Here is a 26,538-nt window from a genome sequence, read left to right as displayed (position 1 = left end):
GTAGATTTGTATGTGAATTCCACGGTAAACGTCTCCTTCTGCAGATATGTGGAATAAAATTACCTTTGGCTCCAGCGTCACTTAGGTTGAAAGACATGAATGTCTTTCTATCTCATATATTTATTTAGCTCAGTTATGACTAAATCTCAAAGCAGCAATATGACCCTCTTCACTTGGTTGCTCTTATAGGTGGGGCTCCTCACTCTCCATCCTCATTAGCACATTAGCGCTGAGCAAATAGAGTATCTGTAACCTCTGCAGAAGTGCTTTTCATACATGCTGTTATCCAGGAGAAAAAACCCCCAAACCAAAACAAAAAAATTTATCATGTTCATAGTGGTAAACAGCTTCTTTATACTCTGACATGTTTCATATACCACTGCTGGTTAAAACGTGGACTGCCCGGTTTCCTGAGTTTACTTTTACTCACTTTTCTTGGGTGTTGCTAATTTCATGTATCTCTCATCTAAAACTTCAGTGTGGTATGTTGACAAAGACTCCAAATCCCTCATCTCTTTTCTTCATAGACAACAACTTTCACAATCAGTCACCTTATTACCTATATGACTGTCTAACACACTCAGGTTGCCATAAGCCCAGCACAACTGACTTTGCCCTGTTATTTTATTCTGCTGATGTCTTTGTTTAAGATTAGAAGATGGGAGCAATTCACGGCTGGATTTGGAAGCAGCTTCGCTTTTACACACCTTGGCTGTGATGCTGAGGATCCCCTGCCCCTCCCCTGGTGATCGGAGGGAGATCTGATAAAAGAGGCTGCTGTCTGCGCGTCATGGCCACAAGGAGAGCAGCGGTGAAAGCGGGACTGCGTCTCTGCGCTCCGATCAGTCCGCCTCCGCATGGCTCCGGTTTTATTATAAACTCTGCTGCCTTATTATTATTTTTCCGGACACAAACGCAGCATGATGCCGTTTGCTGTTTACAGCTTCACCGGTTATCTGTGCTGATTTTGTCTTAAGTTTTTAATACTTTCTTGTCTTGAAGCTTTTTAATTAGAAACACCGGAGGACCCTGGAGGCTTGGTAAGTTTGCAAATACAATTATATATATTTTCAAATGCAACTAATACATTTGCAGAATTTATTATTATTTATTATGATGATAAAGCTTTATTTTACATTTAAATGTGCAATAAATGCAACAAACAACTTATTTATTCAGCCTGCAACGAATTAACCCACAGTAAATAAGTTTCTAGTGTCTGGTTTATTTGCATTTCTTCTCCCACCCACCTCTGTATTAATATCGTTTAATTCCGGTTCTTTTGGTTTCTCACATCCGACTGTCTGATCCAAGAAGCATCACAGGTTTCTTCAAACGGAAAAATAATTGGCTATTTTTCTTTTTCACGTCGGCCATCCCGTTGGGACACAACCTCATTCGAACTGAATGCATGCAAATCCATTACCTCTGAATACTGATAGTATTATTTATTTACACGTAAAATGAATCTTCACGATTTAACTGCTATTATTAGTGTTATTACTCCTCTGAGAAGTAGGCCTACATTAAAAACAATAAAATAAACATGCATACATTTTTGTTCAAATTATTTGTTTTTGTTGGACAGGATTAAATTGAATAAATATTCGTTTCCATCGGAATATATTTAGGTCGGACAAATCTGCAATTTTATTTAGTTTTGATACTGAAAACGCTACGACTTTCAAAACTCGCGGGCGAGTTTCACGTCTACCCCCGTAAATCTGTGCATTGCTTCACGTTTGTCATATGATTTACAAGAAATTGGCTCTTACCTCGAAGCGAGTCCCAGCGAGCTTGTTAATATCGCTCCAGTATTTCCAATAACTGTAAATCCTGAGCTACTCAGTTGCACTTATATCATTTTCTTTTAATTATTATAGGCGAACTATTGAACTTGTGAATACAGTATATCATCAAAGAGCAAATAAAATCTAATAAAACGTGTAGTATATGAGCCGCACTGGAACGCATTTAGGGCTAATTGATTAGCTAATCGTGTTTTTAAAACAGCGGAGGAAAAAGTAAGAGGGGGGAAATGGCAACAAAAAAGAGCCTTGTTTTCAGTAAAGTTACTATTTTTGGGGAGACCACGACAACTGAAATCCAGCACTTTAAGACTGACTTCACATACTTCACAACCACACCCTGGTACGCCCACAAATATCTCCGGTGATATGGAGGTCATTTCCTGCAACCGTCTCACTGTGTATGCGACTTGACAGCTTGAGATGTGTATTAGGGACAACTTCAGGTCTTTTTGTAACCACTGTTTGCTTCTGTCTGTCTCAGTCATTCAGAATCCAGTGGATGTTTGCAGGGGAGCCTGTTTTTAGGAGCAGACACCTGAAAGGAAAAGAAGGGAAGGTGACATCCCTGATAGAGAGCAACATCAGCTGAGCCCAAACCAAGAGAAAAGCAAAGATGCTCGGGAGTGAAGGGGAGAGCAGTTCATATTCTTCTTCCAAAGACACGGCAGATGAGAGGCGCAAGTCTCCGGCTGTGGAGGGGGATGATCCGGTTGTTAGCAACAGGTACACGGAGCACGGGATGAGTGCTGACCGGTACTATATCCCATCCGCTATTTCTAAGCAAAGTCCCGAAGCAGCCAGTCATTGCTCTTTTATCCCCTACACCCCCAGCGGGGCGGTTTACACCCCGTCCAGTGCTGGAAGGTATCCCTCATCACTGCACCTGGGCTCCGTGTTGCAACCGGCCGGATTCCCTTCCTCAGCCCCCGGGCGCAGTCACATTAGTCCCACTTACCAGCTCGGACAGAGTCCCGGCTGCATCTACCCTCCATACACCAGCTCGGGCTCCGCTCTCGGTAACATGGCTCTACCCCCCGCCACCACCGGCCCGGGGGTGAGGTCCCAGGTTTATCTCTGCAACCGACCTCTATGGCTCAAGTTCCACCGACACCAGACAGAGATGATCATCACCAAGCAGGGCAGGTGAGATGGCAGGAAAAGTGTGCAAAGTTAGAGCCGAAGCTTTTCCCTTTAATTTCCTTTAACTGTCTGTCACTTTCTCTTATGTTCTTTTTCTTCTTCTTCTTTATTAGCAAAATATTTATTTTAATGTTCTGTTTCTTTGAATCCTCCCTCTCTGTTTTTTGCAGACGGATGTTCCCTTTCCTCAGCTTTAACATAGCTGGTCTCAGTGTGACAGCGCATTATAACGTGTTTGTGGAAGTGGTGCTTGCGGATCCAAACCACTGGAGATTTCAGGGGGGAAAGTGGGTCACCTGTGGGAAAGCGGACAACAGCAGCCAAGGTACCGAAAAGGGTACATAGTGCCTATTTTCTTTCTTTCTTTTTTTCTTTTTTTTTTTTTTTAAAGAAATATATTTTAAACTGAGTTGAATTCAACATTTCCCCTGCGATTTAAAAGCAAAATTCACCCGGATTTAAGACAATTTCATCCCCCAAAAGACTTTTTTTTTCTGTTTAAAAACAAACAACAACAAAAAAAGACAAACAAAGAAAAAGAAATTCGCTTATTTTATAGCCTAAGCCTAACTTCTCAACTAGGCCATGGAGCAAAAAATGGGTTCCCCAGCTTTTCCTAATGGAAAGTCCCATGTTTTCAGTAGAATTTTGTGTAATTTGTTTTGGAAATCTTGAGTTTAAATATTGGAAAATGTATTTCTCTTTATTTAAGGGAACAAAATCTATATCCACCCGGAGTCCCCAAACACAGGGGCTCACTGGATGAGACAAGAAATCTCCTTCAGTAAACTGAAACTCACAAACAACAAAGGGACGAGCCACAATACTTCACAGGTACTAAACTCAAAGCTGAAAATAACTAAAGGCCTGTAACCCTCAAAATAGGTTGCAAATGGCAAAACATTTTCCATTACACCAAACCTTCATTCAGTTGTTGTTTTCAATATAGATTAGTCTGTTTAATATAAACTGTAGTGATGTACTTTTACTATATTTTGTTTATTGGCACCTTGATAATTAATGTGGCACAATGAAAGCGTTTTGTATTCGGACTAATTCAGACTTGAAGAGCTAACTATATTGTTTGTTTTATTTTTTTAATTTGTGCTAGGAAGGAAATTAGTTTAGATATTTTTGTGTCTATGCAAAGATGATGTGATGAAATTAAACTACAGTAGTGCAAAAATAATGCTTAAGTCATATAATTGCAGGACACAAAGTTATTCACTGAAGCTTTTATAGATTAGAATTTTTTTTGTGAATAGCGGTGACGTTGGAAATTATAGAGTGCTTTAATTTTTTTTTCAAAATTAGCATTATTATTTATTTTTTTTTACGCAATAGATGATTGTTCTGCAATCCCTGCATAAGTACCAGCCAAGGCTGCACATTGTGGAGGTGACAGAGGATGGAGTGGAAGACCTTAACAGTGACCTTAAGACCCAGTGCTTTACTTTTCCAGAGACTCAGTTTATAGCAGTGACTGCCTACCAGAACACGGATGTAAGTGTGGAAAAACTCCGGCCTCCCTTGGTGGTTGTTGTTTTTTGTTTTTGTTTTTTTTTTTTTTTTTTATTTTAGATATAAGCTCCCATTAATAGGTCCTCAGAGCCGTATGCATGCATTATATTTAATTATTTACATACTGCATATTATAGCTTTTTAATCAGTTTAGAATTCCCATTTATTAAAACTTGTTCAGTTGGCATGGGAAGCCATTTCTAACTTTAATCAGCCACAGTTTTCCAAAGCAAGCTAAACATGAGGTCTATAGCTACACAAGCATGATGCTCCTTTATTCTTTGCTTTTCCAAATCTAAAATGCAGCTTAACCTTCGGCTGTGCCTTGTTTTAGATCACGCAGCTGAAAATTGATCACAACCCTTTTGCCAAAGGATTCAGAGACAATTATGATTCGTGAGTATTTTCTATGCGCTTACATTGCTGTGCATCTCTTTCAAAGCAAACAAATACATCATACTGTGGCTACACCAACTAATTGTGAAAGAACTTTCACATTGAACTGTCTTGACCTCATGTCTTATAAGTACATTTATTTATTTAATTTTTAGGATGTACACAGCTCCAGAGAATGACCGCCTTACACCGTCTCCTACGGACTCTCCCCGTGCCCACCAGATTGTCCCTGGCACCCGCTACGCGATGCAGCCCCTCTTCCAGGATCAGTTTGTCAACAACCTTCCTCAGAATCGCTTCTACAACAGTGAGAGAGCTGTACCGCAGACTAACAGCCTCCTCTCGCCTCAGTCAGAAGACGCAGCTTCGCAGAGGTGGTTTGTCACCTCAGTGCAGCAAGGGGGAAGTAGCAGTGGCACCACCAACAAGCTAGATCTGACACCCTATGAGGGAGAATATTCAAGTTCCCTGCTTCCTTATGGTATCAAATCACTGCCCATGCCTACTTCTCACGCTCTTAGCTACTACCCAGACTCCCCATTTACTACAATGTCTGCAGGGTGGGGGTCTAGAGCAGCATACCAAAGAAAAGTCACATCCAGTCTGCCTTGGTCCCCCAGACCCAGCCCCACTGCCAGTTTCCCAGAAGACTCAGAAAAGGTTAAAGCACAGATGGAAGAGGAGGTGAATGGTAGCGGAGCCCTGATCAGCTCCTGGACAGACCCACAACCATCAGCTCTTTCCTTAGACAAGACCAATTCCTATTCTCTGGGCTGCAAAAGAAGGCGTGTGTCTCTCAATGGTCCAAGCACGGAGGACTCCTCCAGCAACACCAAGTGTGAGGACTTGGTCTCTGTTCCCACCAACAATGGCTACAGCAAGGAAGCCCCCCCATCCAAAAGCATGGCAGCTTACTATCCATTTTACACAAACCCTTAAACGTTTGTTTGGTCTTCATCTGCTACCATGAATGAGAAATATTGTTTTAGCATTTTTTTTGTTGTTGTTGTTTTTGTTATATGAAGACCCTTATTTTGTGTTGGCAGTGATAAATGTCTTTTTGTTTCTTTTGTGGCAAGACAGAAAATGATGAAGAAAAATTATGGCATTACAAGAAATGCACGTGGTACGATGAGCGTCTCCGTCTTAAGGCTTTTTGTTTGTTCCCAAACCATATATATATATTTTTAACTCCCCTTTTATTGAACTGAAATTTACAAAGTGCCAAAGCATTCGTTTAAGGTGCCCTGTTTTTTTTTTTTTTTTTTTTTTGTTTTTTAAAGTGTGTTACATTTCATTGTTGCATACATTTATGTATCTACCCTTACACTGAGATTAAGCTATGTGTTTACAGATTATATATTGAAGGCCTGTTCATATGAAATGTGTGCATTCTTAAATATATGAGAACAATATGCTGTATATACCTTAAATGCAAAGTTCAACTATTTGATAATAAAAGGCACACATGTTATGTTGAGTTTCGATGTGGTTATTTCAAGTGAGTGGAGACTGCTAAGCCTCTGCTTAAATACAGTGTACTGTGCATTTAGTATTTGTTTGGTGTAGGTTGTGAATGCAACTGAGAAATACTTTCTGCAATTACTCACGAGGCGTGTGTAGGAGATGAAAAATGAAGAACGGCGCCACTCAGCAGTGTGATTTTTCTGTGGACTTTGGCGCACTCTAGTGGTCTTTTTCTGTAATGGCGGCTATTACAAATGATTAGCCTGTTGAGTTGAACGTCTACTCCATCCCATGTTCACTCCAGAGAAGCCTAAAGCAGAAGTGTTTATAGATTTACCCGTTTTAGAAAGATTTCAGGTATTTTTCCGTTAGTGTAAGCGCGTACGCCGTACTTATCTTACCTATTTCCGCTTCAGATATGATGCCCGGCTTTATGAAGGTGTAAATAGCTGTAGTTTCTAAGGGTAAAAAAAACAAAAACAAACTAAACTAAAAAAAAAACATGCACTTGGTTGAAATTAATGTTAAAGCAAAGCTTAGGCTTTGAAAAATAAGCCGGCCACGTCTTTCTCGCCTGTTTTAGGGGGTTGTTTTGAAACCTGGCAACCCGACTAGTATCCAGCAGGAGCCACCAGAGTCAACGGAGAGTTGACTGGGGCAACAGCACAGCGCATAGCTCACATTGTTTATACAGGTTTGCCCCACATAACGAGAAAACTCTTTGCTTTACCCTTTGCGACTGACAATTCACTCACAAGGCCAGGTGTACAACAGCAAGATGTACAATCAGTGTAAGTCGAAATACTTGTTATTCATTGTTTACGGAGTTTTTCAACTGTACTTGCTACCGTCAAGTTGGCTAGCATCGAGATTAGCACGCTAGCTCAGCCAGCCTCTAGCGTGTACACTGACGTTGGTCAACGCAGATGCTAGCGTCATGAGGTTTTTTGTTTTTGAATATTATATAGCTAGCAAAGCAGCAGAGTGTTTTGTCAGTACCAGTGGCATTATCGACAAAAGGAATGGTTTGCAGCTAACGTTTTCTAAGGTTGGTTGTCGGCAGATTGGTTTTATTTTTAACCAGCAGTGGAACAAAGCGTTATCGGGGTCTGTTCATTAACACAACATGACACGCTGTCGTCGATTTTCTGCTAGCGAAAATGGTAAACACCGCACGACGTGGATACAGGCCTGCATGAAGTAGTTTAGTGACAAGTGGCGGCTACGTGGAATAACGTTTTTATTTTTCTCATGTTAACGCTAGCTGTTGCTGTGAGCTTTAGTTAGATGTGGTTGGTTGAAGCTGTAACGGGGGAGTGTCGTTGACTGTTGTAAGATAGGTTAATGCTGTAGTTATTCATTTAGAGAGCAAGCTCGTTGAGTAATATGTGTTACAAACTATGAGATTATATAACTGTTCAAAGATCAGGTGTTTTTCTTTCTTGCTTTTTTTGTATGCCAAGGTGGTATACTGTTTGTCTTGCTTTGTGATGGTGTCTGGCCACTGGGGTAATCACATGGCACACGCCTGATCTAAGGTGGTGTTCACTTCCACTGGCTGGTCTGTTTACATGATGGATAGCGTTATTTAAATGTACGACAATGATCGCAGGGGATGATTTCACATGTTAAAATGGTCGATATTAGCACACGTAAATGTAGACAGTATTTACCAACTGAATAAATGATAAATCATTCATATATGTAATACTTGTTTATTTTCCACCTGCCTCCATTCTACCAATCTTACTAAAGAGTGAAAACACGTCTGTGCCATATTGCTATTCTAATTGATGAATAGATAACCACGTCATAACTTTGGTATTCGTTTTGTTACAGTTAATAACACACTTTCCCAGAAGACTACCAAAGGTCTCACTCTTATCTTCCTTACTTAGTTTAAAGATTGACTGATTAGAACAGTGTGTCAGACCTGTCCACGGTCTTGACTCTGTTTATATAACAGCGCAAATAGTTAGCTGTCTTCAGTTACTTACTAACCTATGGAATGCTTGGTATTAATGGGAGATGGGGATTTTCGGTGAGTATTCATTCCTTCCATTGCACACATAACTTGTCTCCACCAGTGAGAATTTTGTTATTGGGAAATTGAATGCGTGTTATTATAAAAACAAATTATGCTGTGTCCTGTGTTCGGTCTGCTGCCGCTTACTAAAAATACATAAAGGTATCACATTGCCCTGACGGTCGTGACCATATGGTGCCCTGGTGGAAGCGGAAAGCGGACTTGCTGTGTGCTATTCTTCAGTTGAGGATATCTTGCTTCATAATGAGCCCTGGCCTCAGTGGGATGAGTAGCTTTGGCACAGTGAAGCGGAAACTCCTGGTGATGCCAGAGGAAGCCTTGTCCATCTCTGTGTGGGCTTTGTCCTCACTATGTTTAGGTATTCAAAAAAAATATATAAATAAATTCAAAAAAATAAAAAGAGAAACAGGGAGCTGGTTTACAGTGCAGTGGTGATGCTGACGCAGGAGCTTGTGGCAGAGCGGCCCGAGCACCCTTGAAGACTGAATTCTTGTTTTGTGACCAGAGGGAGTGGAAGTCAGCTGTACAAAACGAGGCAAAGTTGCTTTTCCTGAAACTGGTGAAAATATTTTTGATTTATTGGGATGATGTGGAAACTTGTATGACCGACAAACCTCTTGACCATTTTCTCGCTTGAAGAGCCTTGTTGGGCTCAGGCATAAAGACGTTTTACTCCCAATTTTTTGTCTTTTTATTAGGACATGCAGTATGCTGGCTTATTGGACTTGAACAGGTGGAAGACGACTTAAGAGGCTGCTGTCCCAGTCAGACCTTTGGACCCACGGTAGGGGACGAAATGGGGAACACAGCGACCAAGTTCCGTAAGGCTCTCATCAATGGAGATGAACTGCTGGCTTGCCAACTGTATGAGAGCAACCCACAGTTCAAGGAGGCTCTAGATCCCAACTCTACATATGGAGAGTCCTATCAGCACAACACTCCACTGCACTATGCTGCCCGGCACGCCATGACACGCCTACTCAGGTTAGGATATGGCCCAAATAAAAACAAATACGCAAGCAGACAGAATGTATACTTCATATTTTTGAGTGTTGTCAGTGAGGAAAAATTGTTATTCTGACAGGGCCTGATAATGATTGGGTCATAGATGGTTCTCAAGCTTTATGTCTAGTAACCCTTAACCTGACTTCTTCTCTTTTTTTATCACTCAATGGCAGCTTATTCCATCTTTTCACTTTTGCTGTATTTTAAAATTCAGTTTTTCTTTTTTCATGTTTTTTTTTTTCTCTATATGTCTCTGTCCCATCTGTGTCTCTACATAGCCATCTGTTAGCAGCTCTCAGGAATGCAACATGCTGAGCTGGAATAGAATGACGTTCCAAGAGCTTCCTATCTGACAAGCTAACAGTGCAGACTGTGCTTGTTTTTATCCCACTCTGGCCTTACTCTTAAAAAAACAAGAACAGTAGTTTAAGTCATATAACTGGTTGTATAGCTATAATTCTAGTTTATGGTTTTCACAAAAGCAATGAAATGTTGAAATCTAAACTATTTTGGGAAGGAATTGACCTGCGTTGCAGTATACAGCTCTCCTTTTTTAGAATATTGTGCAGTTAAAATGCTGTAAAATATTCAGTTACACAAAAAGCTACATGCACTATGCATAACTCGTGTTTTTTTATCTTAAAAAAAAATCATGTTTACGTTCTGAATCAGCACTGATGTCATAAGAATTTGCAGTCTGTTGACAGTATCCCACAAAAGACAACGCATTACAATTTAACCATCTTGTCATGTTGTTATTCTCTTTTAGGTCTTTTCTCCTAAGCAAAGATGGCAATCCTAACAAGCGCAACGTGCACAATGAGACATCTCTGCACCTTCTCTGCATGGGGCCTCAGATCCTGACTTCAGAGGGAGCTTTGCATCCCCGCATCTCAAGGCCATACGAAGACGAACAGCGACGAGGGGAATGCCTTCAGATCGTGCTAGCATGGACAGGAGCTAAGCTGGATCATGGAGAGTATGAAAGGGCTGATGTCAATGCCACTGACAACAAGAAAAACACTTGCCTACACTATGCTGCTGCCTCAGGCATGAAGACTTGTGTTGAGGTGAGATTATAATAAAAAGATATTGCAGATATTTTCTCTGGGCTAGTGTAAAATTTTCTTAAGTGTGAAATTTTTGGGGGGTTATGATCAAAGCCTCTGTAGCTGTAAACTGACCAGTTTCACTAAGACAAGGGCAGAGAGTATATGAGGGGAAGGATAATAAATGAGACCAGAGTAACTCTGATGCTCACACACATCATTCAGTGTCTGCTCTTTTGTGTAATGAATATTTGTAGAATAGATCCTCACGTGTGGCCTTGTCCTAGAGTCAATCTTGACCTTCGGTAGGGAACTGTAATTTGCATCTTCTCATTCGCCCTCGCTGGTGAGTTTTTGGAAGATGCTGTGGAACACGGTACAACTTAATTAATCTCCTGGACAGCTCACACCAGATATAACAGTCAAATAGATTACGCGTGACTTTATTGTTATTGCATGTAATAGAACAAAATTACAAATGCTGCTCTTAAAATGTGCTTCAGGAAAGGCAAGCAGCCAATAGTTGGGAAATCCCCAGAAAGAACTGCTGTACAGCTGGTACTAATTTTAAATGATCGCATTTCTGCACACTGTCATTTATTTAGATGACTCTTCATTATAGAAATATTATTGTTGCCTTCACTCTAATTTCCCCCCAGAATCCATGCAGTTTATTACAAAATGCAATTTGCACCATGTGCAGAACATAATGTCGAGGCTGGCGATGCAGACAGGTATGCTGTGACAGAAAAAGAGACACCCTACTTCCAGGGTGTCAAGAAATGCCATTCACAGACAGTTTAAAAAAGTAGACTCAAGCACAGAAATGACAGTTACCAACAGAAGCCACCACCCCCCAAAAGACACATTATTAACGTGTGTGTTTTTCTTGTACTGCTCTCAATATTACCTGAGCTCCTTTAATTGGCACTTGATCATCAAGACTTAGTGTGCCATACTCTACAAAGAACTTTGAAGTAAAGTGGATATAAGTGAACTCTTTTTCAGTTTTCTCGAGGTGGGTAAGTTGTTGCTATTTTTTTTTTTTTTTTTTTTTTTTTACTGAAGTCATAATTGCAGTCTATATCAAAATAACTGTAATTACTGTTTCATGCCTTAATTGTGGATACTTTCCTCTGATTACTGTTACAGGGTGAGTGGTACTCCACTGTGCAAGTAATCACAGGTGTTTGGAACTACATATATAGTCAGCGAGCTTTAGTATCTGTTCTTGAATGCACGATGTGTGCCATTGTTCAATGCCAGATATTCCTCTTGTTTCTTCGTGCTCAGATGCTGGTGCAGAGAGAAGCGGACTTGTTTGCGGAGAATGAAAACCGCGAGACTCCATGTGACTCTGCAGAGAAGCAGCACCACAAGGAGTTGGCCCTGCGCCTGGAGTCGCAGATGGTCTTCTCTCTTGCCCCTGAGGCAGAGGGTATTGAGGCAGAATATGCAGCCCTAGATCGAAGAGAGGTACAGTATAACACACCAACAAGGAGTGGGTGTATAGCTTTCAGTTTATCACCCTCAGCTGGTGTGACTTAAAATGTTATTAGAACCAAACTTTAGTCCACAGCATGCTGTTTAAAAAAATCCCCCCAAAAAGTAATTTCACTGTTGTTGCTGTATTAGGTCAAACTGTTTTAAATGAGCTACCCTGGTCATCCTAGCCTGGCTGATCCCACACAGCTTCTGTATTGTTACACTTGATTCGTCCTTATAACCCTTTAGCTACATAAGTAAGGAATAGAAGCAACATATGATGGTAACTTTGCTCTTGGAAAAATCCACTAGTTGACTGTATTTCAGTGTTTACATTTTTGCAGGAGTTAGTCACATTCTTTACTTGAACTTGTTTTGGTTGGACACAAACAGACTCACAAATTACTCACACAAAACAGTCTAGCTTAAAACATGTGATCATCATCATCAGTTTTAGTTCTCTGGGTCTGGCTAAGTCCTGTGTCAGCAATCATTTATGTTTCAGGTGGTTGTAGTACTTATTTTCTCTTTATTTTCTCTTCCCCTTTTTTCACAATCTTTCTTTCCTACCATTATTTCACCCATCACCCTTTTCCCCAATCTCACCCACTGTTGTCCTCTTGTCTCTTTCTTTACCTTTCTCTGACAACCTGTCTTTTTTTTCCTTTTACTTCTTATCTTTGTCCTTACATTTCCTCTCTTATTATGTTCTTGTCAACCCTTTACTCTAGTTGTACGAGGGCCTGCGGCCACAGGATCTTCGGAAGCTGAAGGACATGCTGATAGTGGAGACAGCTGACATGCTACAAGCCCCTCTTTTCACTGCAGAAGCACTGCTACGTGCCCATGGTACTATTAAACAAACACAGTACTGGTTGTCCTTTCAATTATTTGGACTAGTAATATCCTGACAGCTTAATGGGTAAACATAGTAACATAGTAGTTAAACAAATGACATACATAGTTAAAGTATATGGACAAGGAAGCATTTGATACACTGGTTAGATTTAATTTAACACCACATAAAACACTTTTCAACACTTTTCAATATATATACACACACATCCATACATACACTTTAGTGGACGATTTGCATAATTGTTCACCTGTCTCAGATATTGGCTTATTAAAGTCTTTGACCGCTCTTCCATACAAATCCTGTCAGTTACAGAATGTTTAATCTAAGGTTTCTCTTACACACTGCCTGTTTTAAATCCACACGACATTTCAGTGGGATTCAGACCAATAAGCAGGATCCTCTCAATAAGCAAGGCACGTCTGCATTGCAGTTCAGATTTTCCCTGCATCTTATTGTAAATGAACGCCTTTTGACACCAGTAGTAAGAAATGGCTGAAGACCCTTTGATGAAATGTTGTGGTATTTTTATTATACTTTTTATGTTGTTCTGTTTGGGTTTAATTTGCTGGAGCAAGGAGTCTGGTACAAATTGGCAGCTGTTTAATACAGTGGAATGACCGATCTTGAGAATAACTTCAAGACTTTTTTATGTCTTAGCAGACTTAGATATCTCCAGCCTTTTGCTGCAGACCTCAGACCTAAACATGACACCACACAATTTAATAGCTTGTAAGACCAAACCAAACAAGCTTAAAATAAGAAAAGCTTCTCCTGGTCACTCTCTAAGGAGGTTCTGTGTATCGGCACCTAATGTGAAACCCTGATTCTAATCTTGTGGCTGTGATGCTGTGAAAATGTGTAACGGTGCATTTTACATGGGGTTACCATGCTTTTTAAATGTAGAAATGACTACAAAATAGAAAATACAGAAAGTGTTTTTTGTATTTGGATAAGGGATTTATTTTCTATAAATATGCAGTACGCTGAAAGAATTGGACTTGTTCTGTTGTCACTGGAGAGAGCTTTTACATGATCTAAATGTAGTTTTAGTGAGCGTATTCATTTCAACAAACAATTTGAGAACAAACACTGCTTAATTAGGTTACTTAGGCTCGCGCCTGATTTACTGTAAATAAGATTAAATAATCCACAGCGTGAACCATGGATTTTTATGTAAAATCCTTGGCACGTCTAATTTATTTTTATTACATTCTGTTATGTTTTTCCTAGAAATAGTAGTGTGCTGCAGAGAAAATATGCTTTCCTGAATTTGTCTTAATTACTTCACTCTTAACTTAGGCCTGGCCAAGTACTGAGTAAATATATCAGATTTTATTAGACTTGCAGTCTTAACCCACCAGTTTTCAAACTTGCTTCATTTACAGCTGGACACAAGATAGTGTGTTCAAGTGTTTCTGAAAGTTTTACTGATTTGAGGCTTTTGTAAATCGTTACTTCAGACAACTTGGCAAAAATGTTTGTGTATGACTTCACCACCTCATTTTTTAATTAAATGGGCTTAAGGGCTGTCTGTTGAGCTGTGTGCTACATATGAGACACACTTTTAAGAGCTCAGAGGCGGGAGATTGACCCCAGAATGGTGCTATATTTATTCAGTTTTATCATGGGACTGCTGAAACATTTCAGCATTTTGCATGTCCTGGAGAAGGGTTTTTGTACTCGCATGTCATTTCATTTCGAAAAAGCCTCATTTCCACAATTTGTAACAATCTCTTATTGTCTCCTCATTGCTCGTCTGCTGAACTGCTTGCTTTTCCATCTTTCTTTGTTCCTGACTATTTGTATTTCCCAACTAATTTTTGATATTTAAGACTAAATGTGAAGACTTCACTTTCAGACTCTATATAATGGCTAAAGGCTTTAAGATAGGGCCATACACATTGATTAGTTTTAATTGAATGGAGCTAGATTGGGATGGGGGTTGTTACGACATTCATTATCTAAAGGAGGCCATTTAGAGCGTTAGTCATTTGATTGGTGGCAAACCTGTCTTGAGGCTGATAATGGCCTAATTGCACAATTGACCTGGTCGTGTTCCTTATTTTAGGAGGGTAGACTATTTGGACTCGGGCACAGTCCACAAGTCATCCAATATTTATACTGAGAGCCTCTCAAATCTGTCCGTGTCCTGATGCGAGATTAAACAGCTATTCTAAAACAGAAAACCAGATGGCAGCAGGTCTTTGTTGTTGGCAGTTTAAAAGGCTTAAATGCTGGTGGCTACTGGACTATTTCTATTGAGAATCCACACAAATGTAAAATGAGATTCACTGAAATGCATTTTTTGTCCATGAAATTCAAACTTAAGTCTTGTTTTGACAGGTTAAATGGGAATTCATATATTCAGTATGTTATGTCTGTTTTAGGCCTAATCATAAAGTATTGTAAAACAAATGTAATCTTCAAACAGTCAGAAAATGTTTTTAATTGGCCCTGCTACATTGCGTACTTCTTATTTGTGTCTTGACAATAACTTGCGTGTTTATAGTTGCTAGTGAAAGGAAAAAAGTCTTTTCTTTATCTTCCATTTTGTGCTTCACAGAAAGTAGGTTCTGTGAATTGATATTGGACTCTGCGCTGTAGCTGGCAGGCTTTGAGCTCTTCAGAGCAGATCACCACATTTTTGGCAAGAGGAAAGGTTGTAGAATCTGTTTTCACACTAACAACAGCCGGCGCGATGATTAAACATCACTGTTCCCCTGATCTGGAATCGTTCTTCCCATTCTGTAAACCCGTCTACTTCCACCGTGAGTTTGCCTCATATTTTCTTGGGTGGTTTTTTAAAATTGTCAGCATTCACATTTCACTGCCACCAGCAACTGTGCAGGAGACACAACAATGCTGTGTATGGAGTGGAAAAACCTGAATTCTGCTGATAATGTCCTTAGTAACTTAAATAAAGATAGTAAACTAACTGCCTTCCCAAAGGGCAGGACATTCTGGATCACTATCATACTATAGTGAGCAGTTCCTGTCCCATCACCACTTGTGCTTTCAGTTGTTACTCTGGTCATGACACACCTGATTCCTGCATAAAGAAATACTCTTTCTGAAGCTTCTTTTTTCCTTAGATCGTCATTTTGTCTCTTTTACATCAACTTTATTTTATTCAAGCATCCCATCAGCACTTACTAAATGAACCAATACTGTATGTGCTATACTGGAAATTAGACATTACATAAAGTGACGTATAATGCACTGGCAGTCAGTTATCGTAACTTTCTAAATTGTAGGTTATAAACTGTGAGCCTGTGGGACATCTCACCTTTCTGAAAAGAAACAATGTAATTTGCTCTTAGATCCTGAGCTATCCTGTGTCAGTGTCAGGAATAATTTATTACAAGTAATTAAGTTATCTCTGTTGTGTCACATGCATAAATGCACACAGCTTTTAGGAAGCTTGTGCATTGATTCTGCTGCTGTCTGATGCTTCAGTTATTTAAATAAACTCATGAAAAAAACTTTAAGAAATACGGCAGCAACCAATTAACTTCAGCACCTTGTTACAATTTTTTTTAAGCCACACACAAGGATCATCGTAAACTTTTTGTTAGACAACAGGTATCAAGTTATCTTATAAAAATGTGTGTCTGACTTCCAGTCCATCAGCACCTATTGCACTGCGTTGTTTCCCCTTTAAAAATTCTCTGCATACCGACATCTGCACCTCCAGTCACTGGTCTGATCGTTCGGATCAAAACATCATGCCACAAGCAGAGTTTCATTCTCTAGGTAGTATATACTAAAATAAGATGTCTTTTTTGTGTCAGATTGGGACCGAGAGAAGCTCTTAGAAGCCTGGATGGCCAATGCGGCGGAGTGCTGCCAACGCTCAGGTGTGCAAATGCCCAACCCACCCCCAAGTGGTTGCAATGCTTGGGACACCTTACCTTCTCCCCGGACGCCTAGGACCACCCGCTCCTCCATCACTTCACCAGACCAAATCAGCCTCATGCCTGCTGATGAGGAGTCTTCTCTGGTAAGACAAGATGGCTCTTGTTTACTGCTACATCCTGAACTGATAAAGCTAGACAAATTAATTTATAAGGTGGATGTAACTAAATACGCTTTTTAAATCACTACATTAGGGTTGAAATCCACTTGCCATTTTTTTTCTTTTTTTGCTGAAAACACTGTGACAGCTCTAGATTGATAAATGTAGGTCAGTAAATGGAGAAAAAAGTTTTAGCCATTGTTTAACTGTACTTATTGATAAAGAACGATCAAATGAAAAAGGATCACAGTCGGCCACAGCATGTTTTCCTGACTGATGCTCCTATAGCAGCAGGGGATAGCTTTAGGCACGGAGGTGCATAGATTAACTGGCAGCATTCCCATAAAATGTGTATAGCAGTGCATATTTGAATAAAATTCATGGAGTCCCAAGATTTTCTGAAGTGTTTCAGCTGAATTCTTTAAAATTTTATGATCACAGATGTCTTTCTGCATAATGATTCACTCTTTCCCAGTAAATATATGTTGCTAGAAGTCATTAGTATTCATGCCAGTGGTCTACCTTGCAAACATAAACAGAAGCAGGGCTTCCTTTTCTCATTTGTCATCCAGTGTTTTGTCAGTTATCATGTAGGCAAGTCCTGAACAGTGTTGAGTTTTGTTATGCTATATAAAATATGCTAATTTAAGATACGACATCCTTCATGTTGCGCTTTCCTTCTTTATCAAACATGATTGACGGCTGCACATGTCGTATGTTATATTATGTTATATTACTGCTGTATGTTTGGGCACGTCTCACTAAAGATGTCATGTTATTGTTTTCACAGTTTTAACATTGTTACACGTAAGGGAGAGTGTTGACTCTCGTGCGACTGTTTTGTGGGGGTGGGTAGTCCGCAGTGATGCCACCACCAGGGGTTAGTTTTAAACTAATTAAAAATACTGGAAAGTTTTTTAAGCACTTACAGAAGGTGAGTGAATTGTGATCAACTGTAGCTGCTAGACACTTACAGTCTGCACTGAGATATAATGGGGGTGCATACATTTCGTAAGTAAAATAGTTTTGGTTTTCCCTCCTTTGGCCTTTTGGGTGAAAGGTTGAGGGAGGTAGTGGTAGTTCAGTCACTGTAGATAATTATTTTTTCAGCTTTCAACAACTACACCTCCCACAGCATTAAAGTGTGCTCTCTAAGCTTCATGAAAGGTGTATTTTCCACCAGTGTTTTTACAAAGCCTGCAGTGAGGGAAAGGAACCTTATTGCCCTCTTGCTGTGAAAGGAGCTGTAAACTCCCTGTTTAATTGCCCACCTGTTATCCTGATCTAGTCTGGCATTTCCCGTAATTATAAAAAGTGTTTGGAAATTGACTTTTTTGTGAGCAAAAAGTAATATGTCCTGGACCAAAACAAAGTTTACTAGGCATCTAGCCTTTATCTCATTTATTGCTGACAGCAACTCATTTTGTTTACTGCTCGCTATTGGAGACTGACAATGCTTTATAAAAATCAGGGTTTGTGAGGTCAGCAAGGTCGATTAGCTTGGGTTTAGACTTTATTCTGGAATAGTTTGCAAAATTGGGAATTGAGATGGCAGTGCAGTGTGAGAAATGCATACTGCAGACTTTTTTTTAAATATATAACTTTATGAAGCTTCTTTGGAAGAAAATGCTGTTTTCTTGGTTGTTAAATTTATTTCAAATTTGTAGTAATGATTTTTAAACCAAAATGATGGTACCTGGAGGGAGAATCAGATAGTTTTTGACAGTTTCTGAAAAGTATAAAGACATATCTTTTTGGATGAATGAATATATCCATTGGCGATGTGTGTTGATGGATAATAGCTAAAGCTGACACACTTTATTAATCTATAAATCAAGGCTGTCAGCTTCAGTTGCTCTCTATCAGGGGTTTACTTAAAACACCAAAACACTCTGGATTGAAACATCAAAGATATGAACATGTCAGACAAATGTCTGAGGGTATCTTAAGTTGTGCATCTGAAAAGGCGTAATTGAACTGCCCTGTGTCAATCGACTGAGTGTACTCAAAGGCCCGTTTAAAGGTTAGAGTTGATTATCACATTCTGCTCTTTCACAGATCAATACCTGCTTTGTTGAAGTACACTGCCTTCTTTATGTCTTGTGAGGATCAGTCTTTCACTGTAACAAGGCCTGTGTATTTGACTGTGTGTCAAATACACTCTTTGTTTGTGATTCAACTTTCTGTGGGTATCTGAAAAATAAATCTAATAATAGAAATGGGAATGAGCCACATGCTTAGCAGAGGTCATAACATTGGCACAGTGGCTTTTCATAAACTACTTCGGGCTACTGTTGTGTATAATTGTACACATTGACATATCAACTCAATAACTTCTCCACCTCTGACATGTCGTCTCACATTAAAATCGCCCTCACATCACAATATTTGGAGAACATTCCCAAGCCAGGACATTCTCAAACTCTGGCATTTCAAGCAAAAAATAGAAAAACTCAGTGACTTTTTCAAAGACTGTAAACAGTGGCACGGTTATGTAACAGAACAAAACAGGACTATAACACAAGGACCTTTTGAAGTTATACCAGATTTACTTATTTTTTTATTGATTAAAACTGACTTAATTTGTTCAAAAAATTAAAAGAGTTTAAATAGAGTGTATCTTGTTGATGCTAATATTGTGGTTTGATATTTACGTCTCACAGTGTGGTATCTGCATCTCTTCCCTCTCCGTCTTTGAAGAACCTGTTGACATGCCCTGTGGCCACGACTTTTGTAGATCATGTTGGGAAGGGTAAGTCGTATTTTGGTATGGCCTGAGGATTCTGCAGATTGCTTGGGGTGTCTGTACTATGCATGCACAGATCTTATTCAGTGTTTTTGTTCTTTGCATATCTCATTTCTGACTATTATTTGAATGCTTTCAAAGTTTTCTGAATTTAAAAATCCAAGAAGGAGAAGCCCACAACATTTTCTGCCCAGCCTTTGATTGCTACCAGCTAGTACCAGTGGAAGTCATAGAGGGTGTGGTCTCCAGAGAGATGGACAAGCGCTACCTCCAGTTTGACATCAAGGTAGTGATGAAAACAAAAAAGGAAGGAATTGAAATGAACTGAGCTGTGAGCCTCCAGCACAAAATATTCAAATAATTTTGTCGGGAATAAAAGATGATTCTGGCGTTGCCGTATTGTGTTATGATAATACCATTACTCACTTAAATGGAAGGGTATAACTAATAAAGGTAGAGGAATTAAATCGGTTATGTGTGAAATAATCTTTACTTGAAACAATGACATTTTTTGTTGTCAAAGTGCCACAAGCAACAATGAATATTATTCATTTTTCTTTCAACATATTTTTATGTCTTCTTCATTCAGTTTAGAGTTGTAATTACACATTAGCAGTTTGTAAAATAAGTAATTTAGGGGCACTTAACAGAAAGAGTTCAACTTTGCAATGTTCTAGTGAGAAATGTCAACTTTTCTCTGTGACAAGTGGAGGACAGAGTGAGACTAGCAGCCACTAACCAAGTTATGATGCTTTGGTGCCGGGGATACATGGTTAATGCAGAGCAAGGAAAACAGAAAGGTGAGGGCACAAAGTATGGTAAGGTTTAACAAAAGGCATAACCATATATATATATATATATATATATATATATATATATATATATATATATATATATATATATATATATATATATATATACATATAGAGAGAGAGAGAGAGAGAGAGAGAGAGAGAGAGTTTATTACAGAGAAATGGCTCTTTCCAAAATAAAAGCTATACTATACGATTCTTCTGGGGTATATTCTCAGCAGCATATTAAACATATCAGGTCCCCATAAGGAGAATCATGTGCTAACGGCTATGTATGTATGTGTGTGTATGTGTATATATATATATATATATCTATATATATATATATATATATATATATATATATATATATATATATATATATATATATATATATATATAATTATTATTATTTATTCATTTTTTTAATTTAATTTAATTTTTTTTAAGAGCCTTTTTAGTTGAATTATGTTCAGGCTGTTATATTTATTTTGTGTTCAAGAATCTATTCCTTAAATATCGAGCTGTTGTAGATGGTCTCAGAACGCATACAGAGGGAACAATTTTATACTTAAACATCTTTAACAGATTTGAAAATGACTTTTAAATTAAATTATTTCAAGCTTTATTAGTGTCATCTACACTAAAAGGAATACAGCTTAATAAAAGATTGTTAAACTTCTGACTGACTTTTGCTTTTATTGAAGGCATTTGTAGAAAACAATCCGGCAATCCGATGGTGTCCAGAGGCAGGGTGCGAAAGAGCGGTACGCCTGAACACCCAGGGCCCTGGAGCCTCCACCTCAGATCACCTAAGCTTTCCCCTCCTTCGGGCCCCTGCTGTAGATTGTGGCAAAGGCCACCTCTTCTGCTGGTCAGTATTGTTTTTGCTTTTCAAAACTCCAGTTGTCCAAAAGAAACAGTAATGATGGAGTTAATGCGAAGAAATATTGTTAGGCAAATATTTGGGGTGGTTTTTCTGTTTATTTTTGTTCACCAATTGTTTTTTTGTTTGTTCACCATGCCTGACCTCATCATGTCCTTAATCAGGGCAGGGTAAGCTAGTTGAAGTAAAGAGATGAAATGGCAACTATAAGTTTTGGAGGTGCTTTGTATAGATAAAAGTGTACAAAATGTGATTACTGACAGTGTCTGCTTAAGAAATTTTTTATTTGTGAAAGGTCCCTCATACAAAGGAAAGTAACAAACAGAGAAAATTTAGGACTGCTGCTACTTTCCAAACCACAAAGATATAAGGTGCTATCCTAAAAGCGGTGAAATAGAACTAACAGTTAACAGTTAATTTATTTCACTAAAATGTTTTTCACTAGGTTCTAATTTTTAGTTTAGTATTAGTAACAACCTTGGTCTGTATGTGTTGCAGGGAGTGTCAAGGTGAAGCCCATGAGCCCTGTGACTGTGAAACGTGGAAGATGTGGCTACAGAAAGTCAGTGAGATGAAGCCTGAGGAATGTGAGTGTTTGTTGTTGTTTTTTAAATTGTGGATTTGTTATCTAAAACTATACAGGAATCGGTAACAAACTTACAGTATGTGGTTTTGTATTGAGACCTAATGTGAAATGGCATTTTTATCTGTTGAACCACAGTAGAGCTGGGCGATAGAACGATAACAATATGTATTGCGAAATAACTTTTTCTCGACAGAAAAATGAAACTATTGTGATAGACCTCATCTCTCTCTCTCTCTTCCTTTCTTATAAAAAAAATGAATAGCCAATACAAATTAAGTAGCGCAGAGCCGAACCAATCACAGCCGCAGTGTCACGTCACGTAACTTGTTACATACAGCTCAAGTGCCAAGCCGCACGTGTATTTGTTTGGGAAGCAGCCAGCCGCCGTGCCGGCCGGGTAATGGAGAAAATGAGTGTTCCAACTAGAGAAAAATCAACCGAGAGCTTGGGTGACCAGGTTACCGAAGAGAACACAGATGACGGTTCCAATGCTGGAGAGATTGTCGAAAGGAAAGGCCAGAGAAGTTCCGTAGTGTGAAGGTATTTCGGCTATTTGAAGTCTGACAAAAAAACAGAGTAACGCGCACTGAAATTGTGCCAAAAGCATGTTCCCACAAAGTCTAGAAATACAACAAACCTTTTTTATCACCTGAAGCAGTGCCACCCACTAGAGCACGCTCAATCTCTAAAAGCGCTAATTCGTCATTGAAAACAACAAGGGGAATCCCTGTGAAGCAGCAACAGTCAATTGAGTCGGCTTTCTCCAGCATCTTACCAAAAGCTAAGAGACATATCAACATAACGAATGCCTTAGCTTACTGTCTTGCTAAAGACATGCTACCAATAAAGAATTAAAGAATTAATATTTTGTTTCTAAGTGGAACTGACAATTTAGTAGTCTGTTTTGTTTGTTTTATTTTGAAACTTAAATGCTTTAGCGGCTACCTTTTGTGTAAGTTTGTAATATTTGCCTTTATTTTGCCTAAACTGAAGCCTCATTTTAAGTACATCTACCCTGTTGAACTTATTATGGGAAATAAATATTTAAATCAAAACAAGCTGCTGATTATTTCACATTTTACTTGTGAGCAACAGCACATTTAAATCTTACATATATAGTTATTTGGCTTATATCGTGATATATATCGTTATCGCCTGAAATGAAAAAAACATATCGTGATATGAAAAAATCTTATATCGCCCAGCTCTAAACCACAGAGTAGAATTGTGTTGTTACCTGGAGGTTACGGATCATAAAGAAGTTTATTAGCCAGTGTCTTTATTTGCCCAGATTTTTCAGGGTGCACAGAAGTGACTGATTTGGAGTTAAATTGCCTGGAACTCAACCACAGTAATTACAAACTATTTAGCATTAGGCCAATTAAAATCCACCACGTCGATGATAAATTATTAATTAAGACGAGCAACCCGCTCACTAAAAGTTTGTGGTGTTTAGAAACATTAATTGGACTCTGGGCAATCTAATAGATGATTTAAGATACCCCAGCTGCTCTTGAGTGCCACTTGGTTGATGTGACAGTCGGAAGATAAAGCAATTATTTGGTTTCGGAACTATCTTCCACTTCGATTTCCCCCAGATTCTGTTTTATCTTGGCATTTCAGCAGCACATCAAAGGTGCTTTGATAATAGCCAATTATTCTCTTTGTGTGTGTGTAGGTGGGTGCATGAGCATCTTGGGAGATGTTAGCAAAATATATTAGCAATAAACATTAATCAGGCAGGACGATTTCCCACTCAGTGCATTGGTCTGTTTTGATGCTCTGGTAATAGCCATTCTCATTCTGTCTCATTATGCCTTTATTTGTTCTGTTTACCTCCCCCTCCTCCATGTTGAAGTGGCTGGTGTGAGCGAAGCTTATGAGGATGCAGCCAACTGCTTATGGTTGCTCAGTAACTCCAAACCCTGCGCCAACTGTAAGTCTCCTATACAGAAAAACGAGGGCTGCAATCACATGCAGTGCGCCAAGGTAGGCAGTCAGGCCTCTCATATTTTTCTTACCTAGACAGTAATCAGGTGATCAGTTTATCTGGTTGTTCTAGAAAGATATATGAATCAGTCGTTTTCTGTTGGAGAAAACAAACCTAAGAAGTTTAAATGAGCAACATGTGTGCAATGAACACGGTATACTTCTGTTTATGTTTTAAATGGACTTCAGAATCATCTTCTTTGACATACTGCACATAAAAATTAAAAAAAAAATAGTGCAAAATGCAGATTTTGGCATCTCATAGAAATAATTAGAATTAATTATGTGTAACTACCTTATTTATCAAATTTCAGTAAAGTTATCTAGAGCAAGTGTGGGTTTTGGAGGTCCATAAAGTGGTACAGCAAAGCTCCATCATACAGTGCAATGATATAATAACTCAAGGCTTTTATGCAAAGTACTGTTCTCAGTGCAAACAAACTGTCAGGTGGGAGATAAAGTTTATTTGCACACAGTATGTGTATAAATGTCAAAATCTCATTTTTAGTTGTACAGATGGCTCTTTAAACACTAGAATGAGCCATTTTTACTCCTGATTCTCCACAAGCCTTTCTCTTTCTTACACCACGCTCAAGACAAGCTGTAGTATTTATACACAATGGTATTACATGATCTGTCTAGCAGATGACTACAACTTTCTGAGTTCTGTCAGATCAGACTATTAGAATAGCTCTGTTTTATACTGTTCTGTTCTCACTTAACACCTTTTTAAAGGAAATGCAGTGTGCATAGCAAAGGGGCAACTAAGGTACCTGTTGATGTTGTGAAATGTATGTGTAATTACAGTATGAATGCATGCTGTCATGTTTACATGTTAGCAGATAGCTTCTGTATTGGTCCACCAGTGTAAATAATACAGGGTTAAATTGGGTGAAATTACAAAAAAAGGTTTGCATAGCTGTAGGAAGTAAAAGAGAATTATATTATAGATTTAAGTGATGAAAATCAGCTTCCTCCAAGGGTCATCTGGGCTTTCTTTTAAAGATAATTTGAAGAGCTTGGTCAATCGGGAAAATATCAAAGTAGAGCTGCTACTTCTCCACATTAAAAGGAAGCCATTTGAGGTGGGCATCTAACTAGAATGCCTCCCGGACATCTCCTGAGGTGTTTCAGGCATGTGCAACTGGGAGGAAGCCCCAGGGTAAAACCAGGGTCTGAAAGAGAGATTATGTCTCTCGGCTCAGCTGGCTTGGGAATGTCTTGGTATCCTACCAGATGAGCTGGAGGTATCTGGGGAGATGGAGGTCTGGGCATCTCTGCTTAGACTGCTGTCCCTGTGACCTGGACCTGGATAAGTGGAAGAGGATGGATGGATGGTCAAGGGAGAGAGTGAGACCAGCAATCAGACATAGTCATGTTGCTTGACTTTGTCTCTGTTACTACCACTGTTGCTGTAGGGGAGGCAGTGCAGTCATACAGCAAAGATCTTTTTGTCTCTCTGACACCCCTGTCACTGTTTGCACTGGTTAAATAGACTGACTAGAGATGGACATTAGTTTTGGGTGAATGGAGTGGCTTTCACAAGCTGAGAGGCCACAGAGGGCTCAGCCTCTTGACCTGTTATTACCTGGTAAGAAACGTCTTTACCCCTGTTGCCTGGAAACACGGGACTCAGTGTTGCTAAGGAACCTTTTGTCTTTTTGCTGCCATTTCCTTCTCTCTGGTGTGGCTTCACACTTTTTTCTTGTCTCAGGATTCTCTTTCACATGTCTTTTTGTGTCTCTCCATCCACCCATTCATGTCCCCTCACTCTTCTTGATTTTGTATTGATTTTTCTGATGTGTCATATAAGCAGAGAGTTTCCAGGACAACTGATGCCTCAGCCTTAAGGTTTTGTGATACTCCAGCTAACCTGTCACCCACAGAAGTGCTTGTAGCATGGAGAAATCACTTATACCCAAATAGGCTCCAGATTGGAGAGGCTGTAGTGTTTTGCTGTGTTTTGTTGTTCTTTCTCCATCGGGACTTGCTGCTCTCAAATGCAGTCTGAGTGCCTTCTAGTGGCAGCAGGCTACAAGGATTCACGACTCTGTTCAAACACCTGCTACTTGTACACTGTAGAAAAAGAAATGGATGAGAAGACAAAAGAGATAAAATGGATACAGGTGATTACATTAGTTTAATGAGCCTTAGAAGTCCTTGACCCTTAATTATAATTCAGTTATGATTTTTACAAAGATGTGTTTTTGAAAAAAAAAGTGCCTTTCTGTCCTGGTAGATCTGTGCTTGATAACTCAAAGAGGTTACAGCACATCAACTGAGCTCTGATGTTGGGTCAGTCTGATATTCTCACCTTTGGATGGGTATATTAATGAAAACATGTCTGTAGATGGGGAAAGGTATCGTTTTGGCTGTCATTTCATATACCAGGATAATTGTTTTTCTCTGACAGCAATTATAAAAAAATGTGTCTTTTTCATTTTGTCATTAAATGTAAATTACCCCAGTAAAGCAGGAGTAGCATTAGTAATTGGCTTTCCATTTTTTGATGTGACAGCTGACCAGAGCTGTTCTCTCTCCCTGTAGTGTAAGTACGATTTCTGCTGGATCTGTCTGGAGGAATGGAAAAAGCATAGCTCATCTACAGGGGGCTACTATCGCTGCACTCGCTATGAGGTCATCCAGCAGGTGGAGGAGCAGTCAAAGGAGATGACTGAAGAGGTACATGCATACACTCTAGATGTTAACACGATATTATTACATTCTCTGTGTTTTCATATTTTA

The 26,538-nt window shown here is 39.2% G+C and overlaps 2 protein-coding genes across 5 annotated transcripts in view; both read left to right on the top strand.

Annotated features, from left to right (window-relative positions):
- The first annotated feature begins 788 nt into the window (after positions 1-788).
- On the top strand, positions 789-6,523 carry LOC147318689 (eomesodermin-like). Its single transcript, XM_086310762.1, has 7 exons — positions 789-1,040; positions 2,293-2,954; positions 3,122-3,276; positions 3,664-3,785; positions 4,296-4,454; positions 4,807-4,868; positions 5,024-6,523. Exons 2-7 carry the CDS (start codon positions 2,425-2,427, stop codon positions 5,805-5,807), a joined length of 1,812 nt encoding a protein of 603 aa, XP_086166888.1. The 5' UTR covers positions 789-1,040; positions 2,293-2,424; the 3' UTR covers positions 5,808-6,523.
- Positions 6,524-6,958: 435 nt separating this feature from the next.
- Positions 6,959-26,538, top strand: part of ankib1b (ankyrin repeat and IBR domain containing 1b) — a 32,406-nt gene continuing 12,826 nt past the window's right edge. Inside the window, exons 1-12 of one of the 4 annotated variants that reach the window (XM_086310757.1) lie at positions 6,959-7,126; positions 9,081-9,366; positions 10,157-10,457; positions 11,730-11,912; positions 12,653-12,770; positions 16,572-16,780; positions 19,459-19,547; positions 19,683-19,827; positions 21,040-21,206; positions 21,717-21,805; positions 23,663-23,793; positions 26,341-26,475. In XM_086310757.1, coding sequence (XP_086166883.1) covers positions 9,179-9,366; positions 10,157-10,457; positions 11,730-11,912; positions 12,653-12,770; positions 16,572-16,780; positions 19,459-19,547; positions 19,683-19,827; positions 21,040-21,206; positions 21,717-21,805; positions 23,663-23,793; positions 26,341-26,475 — 1,755 coding nt within the window. In that variant the 5' untranslated portion in view covers positions 6,959-7,126; positions 9,081-9,178. The other 3 variants (XM_086310759.1, XM_086310760.1, XM_086310758.1) reach the window with 3 other exon arrangements.

Source organism: Aulonocara sp. 'chitande type north' Nkhata Bay, linkage group LG11 (genome assembly GCF_057382095.1).
Source record: "Aulonocara sp. 'chitande type north' Nkhata Bay isolate Kocher_YH1m ecotype deep benthic linkage group LG11, A_spYH_male_GT1.1, whole genome shotgun sequence".
Classification (NCBI taxonomy): domain Eukaryota; kingdom Metazoa; phylum Chordata; class Actinopteri; order Cichliformes; family Cichlidae; genus Aulonocara; species Aulonocara sp. 'chitande type north' Nkhata Bay.
This window is presented reverse-complemented; position numbering and strand designations above follow the sequence as displayed.

Excerpts from the sequence above, each read along its gene's own strand:
- LOC147318689 (XM_086310762.1), top strand. The coding sequence starts at position 2,425 with ATGCTCGGGAGTGAAGGGGAGAGCAGTTCATATTCTTCTTCCAAAGAC. Across the intron at positions 3,277-3,663 it reads AGCGGACAACAGCAGCCAAG|GGAACAAAATCTATATCCAC; the intron begins GTACCGAAAAGG and ends TCTTTATTTAAG. Across the intron at positions 3,786-4,295 it reads CGAGCCACAATACTTCACAG|ATGATTGTTCTGCAATCCCT; the intron begins GTACTAAACTCA and ends TTTACGCAATAG.